The sequence below is a fragment of the Alosa sapidissima genome, chromosome 16 (assembly GCF_018492685.1).
Source record: "Alosa sapidissima isolate fAloSap1 chromosome 16, fAloSap1.pri, whole genome shotgun sequence".
Taxonomy (NCBI): Eukaryota; Metazoa; Chordata; class Actinopteri; order Clupeiformes; family Clupeidae; genus Alosa; species Alosa sapidissima.
Window position 1 is genome coordinate 17,499,696 of NC_055972.1, and position 11,354 is coordinate 17,511,049.

At 43.8% G+C, this 11,354-nt stretch overlaps 1 protein-coding gene across 1 annotated transcript in view; it reads right to left on the reverse strand.

Moving 5' to 3' along the window:
* Positions 1-6,628: 6,628 nt before the first annotated feature.
* The window catches only part of kcnk12 (potassium channel, subfamily K, member 12), a 24,195-nt gene continuing 19,469 nt past the window's right edge, over positions 6,629-11,354 (reverse strand). Inside the window, exon 2 of the mRNA XM_042066580.1 lies at positions 6,629-7,704. Within this exon, the coding sequence (XP_041922514.1) occupies positions 6,827-7,704 (878 nt within the window). The 3' untranslated portion in view covers positions 6,629-6,826. The remainder of the gene's footprint in view (positions 7,705-11,354) is intronic.

The window sequence follows — 11,354 nt, forward strand, 5'->3', positions numbered from 1 at the left end:
CCATTCATTAATGAGATTACAGGTCTCACCATTGAACGGTAAATGATTACAGACTTCCGTGTTCCATGTTCAGCCTCTTTCTTTAGTGTATGACTCTTACAAGAAGAAAAGATATTCCCCTCCTGGTGAGAAGGTTCTAGACAATGTGATTACCACCCCAAAAAGCTTTGATTTCCCTCAATGGCCTGCTTCTTTGTTCTCTGATGCAGCTTTGATGGAGGGGGGGGGGGGGGTTGCTGGTGAAGCAGGTTCTTGGGTAGCTCTGCTGCAGCAAGTAGATCTCGGCGAGGAGAGGAGTTGTTTGCACCGAGCTGTCAGGAGGAGGTGAGATGCAGAGCACTCCTCTGCCCTCGATGGAGCTCCTCATCAGGGCTTAGCTGAGCTGACACTGGGGCAGGAGAGGCCAGGCCGGTGCGGAAGCACGGAGACGGGGGAGGAGGGATGCAGGAGGAATTCAGATGTACAGCCAGTTAAGACAGGTCAATATTAGTATGTATGGATGGACACACAAACAAGCAAACAAACAAACACAAGGTTCTCTAGGGACGTGCAACCCCTCAGGCAGAACTACACCAGTAGAGTGAACCTCCTGCCCAGATAATTCTCACCCATGTTGGCAATACGGTTGAGAAGTGTATGCCAGACACAAGCAAGTGACAGAACTGTGTCACACACCAAGTCACTTATGGAGATAGCAACACCCCAAAGTCACATCAGTTGTCCACTCCATGCAAACGGAAATGAAATCAGATAGAGGAAGACAGCGTTTCTTTACAATAAAGTTTATTTTCTTTGAATGCTAAACATTTTGTTATCCTGTAGGAGTTAATTACATAAATATAAAAGTACAATCATTAGTATAAATGTGCAACTTGCAACCAGAATCGATTTGCATACATTATAATCAATGGTACATCACAATGCAGGCAACATGGGAACTCTGTCGTGAGAACATGACAGAGGAGATGGGTGAGCCGTGGTCCCAGCCCAAGAAAATCAAGGAGTAGATTGCTGAGCCAAATGACCGGGTCAAACAAAAATAGTCTCAGGCTCCCCGAAAAAAAAAAAAAAAATTGAATAATGCAGACTAAATCCAACAAGGTGACCTGCAAATGGCATCCTATTAGGGATATACAGCAGTGTTGGCCTTCATGCTACAGCTAATGGCGAATCACTGGGACTCTGTGCATGAGGAACAGTAATGGATCATTGGTTGTTCCAACTGCCCTTCCAGCTACAGTTTCAGCGCAACCAAATACTTCAAGGTGCCTCAACCCAATGCCATGCCAACTTCTGATGAGCCATTTAGGCTGTCGCTGAGAGGAACAGCGCATTCAATGACCAATCACATTCAAGGGTAAAACAACAATCAGGACGTGTGGCTGGAAGTTAAATTTAAACATTAAACGCTGATGATATTTGATATGTTCAAAAATAAGACAGACTATTGACATGAAAATTATGACCTGAAATGAAAATCTAGCTACACCTAACTCTTTCGTTCCGACATACTTTTTTCAGGCTTTATTAAGTTGAAACTGCCTTGATGAGTAAACGCTGTATTAATCAATTTACAGTGGGTGTATGATAACATATTTTCCTGTTGCTAGCCAAATCATCCTTAATCATTTTGAATGAAAGGCTATATGAGCAGTGAACAAATGTTACCGGAGAAACTGGCACAACTTACAGATATGCAATATGCAATATGTCCACAGGAACATACTGTAATATACCGTAATCACACTGTCCACCTGCAGGGAATAGCTGATTGTATGGAGTGTTCTTTTCTGGTTATGATAGAAGACATTACAGCATGCAATTTGATTTTATCATTTAGTCAAGAAAAAGCCAATGTTTTGGGATTTTTCCAAATCCAATCTAAGGTTAAGCTACCCAGGTTTGACTAATGAATCTATAAGGAGACTGAATTACATACCACAATCCAAGCTTATTAAAAAATGGAATTTACAATTTTATTTGTAGTCTCTGCAAGTTCATTAAAATCAGAACTTTTTTCAAACCTTAAACCTGCAAACAATAGGCTAACACATTTAATACTCTATGGCGTTTGCTTTTTCTGGTCATAATGGGTATGACATGCTTATCAAAGCCTAATGAATTGTTTGATCATTCTGTTGGCTCAGGATTTCAGTTTGTCTTCACATCTTTTCTTTCTCGCACAATTTCTCATTAACCTGCTTGGTAAATTAAAAAAAAAAACTCTGTTTGTCCTGCTACCACCCTGTAGATCATGTTAAATCCTCTGACAAACTGAATCTAATATTACATTTACATGAAGACATTTGGAAGAACTGTCTCTTGCATTGACAAGACAAAGGGGCTGGGAAGAAGAATTAAGCAATGACATTTTGGACTCTTCTGGCTTTAATATTGCTGTAGTAGACTGGGTGACAACAGGCATGATGTATCTACACTGACTGCTAAGGAATTAGCAGTTGAGAGAAATAAATGCTTGAAATGATATTAAGACCAAGAGCAGAATGGCACTCACAGACATGTACATATTCCCATGCCTCCCCACTCCTTCCACAGAAGAAATGGAGGACCTCAGGACAGTTGTATCCATTGCAATCAATGGAGATAAATTTTGCAAAATGCAAAATGATTGTATTATACAGAATAAACTAACTATACACATAACAAACAGATTCTGGTCAAGGTTTGAGATCTCTCAGTACTGTATATGCAAGGGAGGAAATAAGGCAATTGATAACAAGCCATGCATTTAAATGGACCCTCTTGAATTTAAATATTATGTTTATGCCTAATGTTTTAAAAGGTTTATGCATAAACAGGCTTGTGAACACATGTAGGCTGCTTCTGTGTTGTAATCTAAGGATGTTTACAGTATAGGAATCCATGATGAGATGCATGTAAGTAGTATTCCAGTGGACCGGGTCTAACCGCACTCAACCTAACCCAACTATCATTATGGATGTACTCATTTTCTGTCCCAGTAATCCCTAATTCTTTCTCTCACTCTCTCTCTCTCTTTTCCTCACACACACACACACACACACACACACACACAAGACGTCACACCACATTTCATCTGCAGTGCAGAATCCTGGAGACAATCATCCCCTTACTGCCAGCACATGGCCGGTCACATCATGGGTACTCCATATGGGACAGGAACCAACTGACAGGAACAACGATCAAACTCTCCCTTTTCACAGCAGTCCGACAGGAAACACTTTTGTTGTGGGACACCCCAAGTCAACACACAGGAGCTCTCTCAAACAATCTCACAGGAGCGCAAATCACACCCAGCATGCAGCACGCTGTAATGACCCCACAATAACATGATAGACAGTATCTGAACATTTGTGACAGTGGAGGACCTTTGTCACTGACAGGGGTGTATTGTGAATGCTCCACATGTGATAATCCAAATATAACACACTGGGTACAATGTTCTTCTAAGGGACATGTGTCCATGTGATTTGATATACATGTGTAACTACAAGAAGCATCCATGTTAACCAACATATGTGGTTAAAAACACCAACACTGAGCACAGTGACTGTGCCCCTATCCCTTTTGTCTGATACTTTATACAGGTTTATAAAAATATATACTTATAGGAGCCTTTTTTTTTCTAAATATACAAGTATATCTCATATGGCTTAACCATAACTGGCATGCAGGAAACTACACCAAGCCTGAAGTTTCGACTACCTGAGGTTTTTTTTTCATCTTTTCTTTCGTTGCTTTTCTTCCAGTAAGCAAAAAAAGAGTGAAACGTAAATATTCATGTCCGTCTGCGCGGATGCTTAGAAAAACAGAATAGCTATATTTACTCCTTTGGCCTTCTCACAGCGTTCATCATTCTGGTTGCTTCCCCGTGGCTATTTACAATGTCAGTACTGTGGTTCTTTTTCCCTTACTCTCTTCCATTGGCGAGTGATGGTTGATAAGTGTGGCAGGGACTCTGGGGTGGGTGAGTCTGTGAGGGGACTGTTGAGCTTAGGCAGGCAGGCAGGCAGGCAGGCAGGCAGGGAGAGAGGCAGGGAGAGAGGCGTGGGTGGCTCCAGGGGAAGGGAGGACGGTCGGGGCCCGGGGAAGGCTGAGCTCTTGGCAGAGAGGCTGAAGACTGAGAGAAGGACTGGACTAATGGGAAACTACACAGCCTGCTCCAACTGCTTTCTGGGTCTCTCTCTGTGTGTGTGTCTTAATCTTTTCTTCTCAAAGACAAGCCCTGTGTCTTCTATTCATGCCAATCGCTCCCCTGGTTTTCTTTTAGTCATTCGTTTTTATTCACATCTATTCCTCTCTTTACCACTAACCCAATTTCAACACCATCCCTCCTTTATCTTTCTCTAATGCTCTCTCTCTCTCTCATCCACCTTCTCCCACTCTCTCTCTCTCTCTCATCCACTTTCTCCCACTCTCTCTCTCTCTCTCTCTCTCTGACTCTGTGATTCTGCCTGAAATGCTGATTTTCCCTCTCTGCTTGTTGTTATTCTGTGCCGCTTGCCTACTTCACACATCGCATCGTTAGCACATCTCTTGTGTCTGCTGTCTTTCTTTCCTATTTTTACGGCCTGTTTTCTGGCAAAAAGAACAACGCAAGGTCACTGATTGCAGCACGCATCAGACCAGCAGCGCTTCCTACACAGACAGCCTCTATACTACGATGTGCCCACACAGTGGCGTGTATATCACAGAGAGGAGAATCACTTTGTGCACATTTAGATCCAAAACACATTCGGATCTTCTTTTTGGTGCCTCTGAACACAATACTCTCTTTTTGAATCTCTTTTTGTCACATAGCAACAGGCCGGACATATTTGGCACTAAATCACTCAAATCTGACTTGTCATTTTCTGTCTCATCTCATTCTGACTCAAGTTTTTAAGATGAATCATTAGCTACATTCATGGAAATGGGTCTCATTTTTGTATTCTTTCTGAATTATTCTGCTGAATATGAAGCCAAGTAATAGTATAATATGGATTATAGTCATGGGTTGGGAGACATTTCGCCCTGTCCTCAGAAAGGGCTATAAAAGAGGCTTGGGTCACGTTCCCCCTCGCGTCTCTTTCATTTAAAGCCACAATCTTTACAACTTTAGGAAATCATTACTTGGCTCTAAGGACTCCCAGGCAATAACATTTCAATTATAACATTTGTTCCTTTTTCCTACATTTGGCAAACCTGCTGATTGAACCATATGCTGTGGATTGAGACATATGTTTGAAACATCACAGCTTGCCAAAGCCTGATACAATTCATAAACACTGGATCATTTGTGAAACATAATTACCCATATACCACTTCAAAGATGTCAAAGCCTTTTCTAGCATTTCCTACTGGAAAGTAGAAGCCTGCACTAAGAGCTAATGATCATAGTTATAAAAGGTAAATGAGAGACACCGCATCCCATTAAAATTTAGATTACAACATCGATTCCCCTTTCAGCTGCTTTTGTCAGACCTTTGTAAAAGCAAAGGTGTTTGCCAATTAAAATAAAGGAATGTCTCTGCCATTATAGGAAACCTATTCCCCCATTTCAAAAATTCAAAACGTCCGAGAGAACATCTCCAACCTCTGCCAAGGAATGATAAATAATCTGACCAAAAGTGCAGATGGAATGCAAAATTACAGACAACCTCCTCTCACTGATTGGGGAGAGAGAGAGAGAGAGAGAGAGATGAGATGGTTAGCTGAGGGAGCTGGAGGACAAGGCGGCTACCTCGTGCCAAATGATTTAATTACTCAGCCTAATCAATTTTATGCTGTGCATAGCAAGAAGGACTCCATGGGGATGCGGTGATCAATGAGTCCGAGATGGGCAATGTGTGTGGGTGTCGCCAATCAGTGTAGAACCTGGACCAAGGCAGCCAGTTAAGTAATATAGCAGCTTGAACTGTGACACTTGTGTTTCCAAAAGTTGTTCAGGTATATGGCTTTAGTGATGGATGTTTGTCTGATATGTATTGAATGTACTTCACTGGACTTGAAGCTTAAACCTTTCTAAATGGTAGTGTGAAACTACTGAAGATTAGGCCATTGTTATTTCGCAATTACGTAAAGCAGTTTATTTTAACTAGCAACTGGGATGGTTTGGGCTGTTTAGATGGCTTGCATGCATAGTCTAAGTAGAAAAGTCTAGTGATGAACCTCTGTGTTTTCAACATGGTGCATGAGAAGAGAACATACTTATACACACCATTGTACACACCATTACCATATCAGCAGTATATCATTCTGCCAATATAATCAATGCCATGAGCCTCCATTAATTAAATTAAATGAGTGGAGATAATTGGCTTAGATCAAGTTCCTTTATGTGAACGGACAATGTTATATAAGCACTGGGTGTGTATTGTGGTGGCTTTGAATCGGAGCTGTGATGTATTGGGGGCACCACCATTTTGTCCTGAGGCTATTCCACTGTGCTCTCTCTGTGCTCTTGGGATATGAGAGAATGTGATCATTTCCTCAGGTTACAGGGTTTTGGTAGGATCACACTACCCCACACATCAGTCATAGACACACCAGCAGCATTTTCTAATGAAAGTATCCAAAACAGTTCATGCAGAACATGCTCCACCATTGATCTTTACAAGGCAAACTCAGGATGTATGTTTGTCATGTCTTTCTTTTTTTTTCTTTAAGAAATTAAAAAAGTTCATTACAAAGCTTGGCTCTATCCTTTAGGAGAGGTGTCTACGGTGTTGAGATACAATTGAAACTGTTCTCGTTGTTAGAGTTAGGAATAAATAAATGAATAAATAAACAAATAAATAAGGAATTGTTCCATGCCTGTAGGTTTTTAGGGAGTTCCTCTCGGTCACTAGTTACTGGTCTCAGCCAGTCTGTTGTTCATGATGCCAAGGGCTCCCACCCCACCCGAGAAGCCGTTCTGCCGCGAGCCGCCGCCCACTGTCCGGGGGTAGCCGTTGGCCGTCTCGGACAGCTGCTTCTGCATGAGGGCCAGCGACACCTTGTTGGAGGCAGCCAAGTCCCGCATGGAGATCATCTCCCCCGAGAGCCGCCGGCCCTCCGTGTCGCTGTCGCCGGGCCCGTCCGAGTCGTTGGCGCGGCTGATGTGGCTGCAGCGGATACGCGAGCCGGGCCGTATGGCGTTCCGGCGGCCCAGGAAGGCGTTGGGCTTGTTGCAGCGCTGGCAGCACACCTTGCCCAGGATCCAGTTGAGCACCTGCTTGATGACGATGGAGATGACGTTGAAGAGCGAGTAGATGCAGCAGACGCCCAGCAGGATGAAGAGGAAGTTGGCCAGGCGGTAGAGTGCCTGGTGGTCGTACTCCGCGTTCTGGCTACTCACCAAGTCGCCGAAGCCGATGGTGCTGAAGGTGACGAAGCAGAAGTAGAGCGAGTCCAGGTAGGCCCAGCCCTCCACGGGCGTGTACATGGCGGAGGCGCAGCAGGAGATGACGATGGCCGACAGGCCCAGGATCAGCATCACGTAGTAGACGGACGGCTTCCAGCCGGGGAGCGCGCTCACCGCGAAGTCTGTTGAGATGCCCGGCGGCAGGAGGCCGCTGTTGCGCATCCGCCGAAGCCGGATAGCCTTCATGACCACGGCCAGGAGTGTGATGATGCGCTCCAGGAAGAGGTTAAAGAAGAGAATGGTGGCAGCACAGCCCAGCAGGCCATAGAAGATGAGGAACACCTTGCCGGCCACCGTCACTGGCGTGGTCATCCCGAAGCCTGCAGAAGAAGGGAAGAAGAGGAGGACATGAGGAGGAGAGCAGAGGATAGAAGAAGGAAAAGAGGAGGAGATGACAGGAGAGAAAGAGGAGAATAAAGAAGAGAGAGGAAAAGAGGAGGAGAGCAGAGGAGAGAAGGAGGAAAAGAGGACAGCAGAGGAGACGAGTGTGAGTTAAAACAGGCTTAATCCATGAATGAGCAAGCTGTGTAAGCTTGGGTTCCTGTGGCAACATTGGCAGAGCAACACGCTGGTAATGCCAAGGTCATGAATTCCCAGCTCAGAATCTTAGCACCCAAAACAACATACCTTTTTTGTTGCCTAAAAATCGTCTTCAAAAGGATTAAAGGGTTATGGCTAAATATAGGAAGAGAAAGAAATGGGGGTGGGGGGGGCGGCATTGTTATTCATGTAGAAATAAACAACGGTAAACAAATTAAACAAATCTAAAAGAAGCTGAATGTGAGAGTAAACAATTTAGCTAAGCACCCTAAATAATTCAAATATCCTCTGGTGATACACAAATTAGCTCTCTCTCTCTCTTGCCCACTCTCACTTAGACGAGTTGTGTTTTTGTGACTCAATTAGAGTAAATCAGGCAGTTGAGCAGTGGAACCTGGGCCTGCACTGTGGAGAATGCCGATGAATGTGTGTGTGTGTGTGTGTGTGTGTGTGTGTGTGTGTGTGTGAAGGTGAAGGGAAGATAAGGTCTTACAGGACTGGTCTATGGGTCTTCAGCTCTGTGAGAGCACCCACCACCATCACCACCACTACCACCAGCATCACCAGCGCCATCACTCTCCTCCCTCCTCAGCAGACAGGGGTCAGAGGAGAACGCCTGACTCTGCAGCTCCGCAGCAGGAACATTAGCTGATGAGCTGAAGTGAGGGGGGTGGAGGTGTTGGGACAGGGGACCTTCAATATCAATCTAAACCAAACAGGAATCTCAGAACACATACAAGAAATAACTATTGAATGTAATGGACTTCTGATCATAAAGGCCTCAAAACATACACCCACCCACCTCAATATGGCACTCTTGGTCTGACCACATGAATCAGATTAAATAATATCTATTTTTAACTGAACAGATTGTATGGAAACATTTGAATATATTTTATCTGTACACAAAAATCTGGAGCTGTACTTGGGCATGATATTTTGAATCTGACCCAAGCGTAGCCGAAACATGTACTGCCTGACCTTCTCCTGACCTCATGACCCCATGTTCTCAACCTTGACATGATTATGGCCTAACAAAGTTTTGTTCAGACACAATTACACACACTCACAAACAAACAAACTCCAAATGACAAATGCATTGCCAAATGACACAACATAATCCTCAACTCTCACATAATCTCACACTCCTCATTCCAAGCTTGTCATCTGGCATCCTGATTCCTGTTTAATTTGTGAAGCATCACTAACTTTGTTAAGCACCCACCAGTGTAAAGCATGCACAATCACCACAGGTACATCACACAGAGCTTTTAAACGGTCTGAAAGATAGCAGACGTACCATAAAAACATCTATCTCTCCCGAAAGGCAATGAGCCTTTATCTCATCTGTTATTGTACACACACTGCATGACGATTGTTGCTGATTACATGGGCTTAGTCATAGCCGCTCGCCTCGCAAACCCAAGCAGGTGCTTCCACATGAATGGCGAGTGCACATGTGCAATCTCTCTGAGCCAGAGGCCAGGCCTCTTCTGTCTAATGACTTGAAATTGCTTCCCAGAAAGTCGACTCGAAAATTCGGAGCTTGTCACCTGCCCTGGCCTCGATAAGAGACTCGCTAACCCTGCGTGAGGCGGCTGAATTAAGACGATGCTTAATAAAGTGCCCCTCTCCTCCGCCTTTCCTCAGGCTTTGCATTTGTTTAAAGGGGGAGGAAAAAAGGTTAAGTTCGAAGGCGCACAAACAACACACCCCTCTGCCCGGGTTCTCATTACAGACTGAGTAACCACGGGCACGAGTCATTGATTTTCGTGTGCCGTTTTCGAAGCCATTACCTCAGACCAAAGTGTCAGGTGATGTTGGGGGAGCGTGAGATGGAAACATGAAGCAAAAGAGACGGCTATGGTCTACACCTGAGCCGGCCAAGGTTGAGAGTTGCATCCCTGGAAGATTTAATTTAGCAGGCTTACTAAACACTTGGTGACATAAAGCCTCACCGCATTTATAAGATCCCATGCTTTATTATATTGTCCCCTCTGTGTCTTCTGAAAAGCAATCACTTGTAACTATTGTTAAAGAGAGAAAGAGCCAATGGCTGGCATAAAGCAAGCCAGGTGACGTAACATAATGCGATCCAAAAAAATGCAACTACACTTGACATCATTTTCCACAAGCTGAAAAAAGACTTTGCTTGTTCAGAACAGTCTTTTCAAACCAGCTGGGATGAATCAAAAGCTGGCATTCAAACAGCAGAAAAGCAAGCCTCCCTCTATTACTAACATTGACGATGAAGGAAAATGTATTTATTAGGGTCCACTTAGGCTTGCAACCAGTACAAATGAAATCAGGCTCTAATGCTTAATGGCTGTCATGAGTATAATTAAACCCTGGAGGATGCAAACAGAAGGAAAAAATGGAAATTATTCCATTATAATTATTAATTATGAGGCCTTTGACTCTGTGAGTATGGAGACTTGAGAGACTTACAACTTCACACACAGGCAGTAGTGAAAAAAAATGAAGAATGATCTGATGTAGATTACAGTTTACATACAGTGTATCAAGTGTCAATTAAGCAATCGTCTATCCCTACGAAATGAGTAATGCTGAATAATAGTGTGTTATGCCAATAACCAATCGTTAGAACTTCCCCTACACACACAAACACTGGGAACTGACATCACATGACCAAGAGTAGTAATTCTGTAATTCAAATCAAACCCATCTATTCAATTCAGATGGCTGTGGTGTCACAAGATAGCTATTTGTATCCTATGCAGGGAGCAGCAAACAGTGTTAAATGAGTTTCTGAAACTCTGTAAGGAGGAGATGACTTAACTGGAAGATTGTTCTTCAGGGCCCTTTGTAATTGATTGATTATGCCATCTTGAGTCTGTACACTTTGGCTGTGCTGACAAACCATAGCCAATTGTATTATGTATTGATGGCGTGCACAGACCTGCATGCACTGTGGCTCTTCAATGGCACCTAAATGCTCTTCTTTCTCTGCCGGTCCTCCACTCATTTTCAGCTAAATGGCAGATAAGAGGGCTTTTATGAGCCGCATCTCAGTGAAAATGGCTACGCCCCCACAGTTTATCTTCCTGCTTGACTGCATGCAAAAATAATCAGAGTTCAAAAGACAAAATGGCCCTGGGAAAGGGCGTGTACGTGTGTGTGTGTGTGTGTGTGTGTGTGTGTGTGTGTGTGTGTGTATGTTGGGGGGCAATAAAGCTACACCTAAAAATAAACAAATGCTATAGAAACCGCCGAAGACATGAGCATATTCAGCTCTCTGGTATCGGTGCGGCTGTCAAACTCTCTGAAGACTAGATTTCTCTCAAAAGCAGCAGCCGTGTCATATTGTATCTGGGAGTAACAGTGGGGGGCCCGCCCATCAAAAGTTAACCAGTCCGGAGGAGTTTGCTCTGTGCACCTAAAACAAGAAGAATCTATTTTTAATTGATTT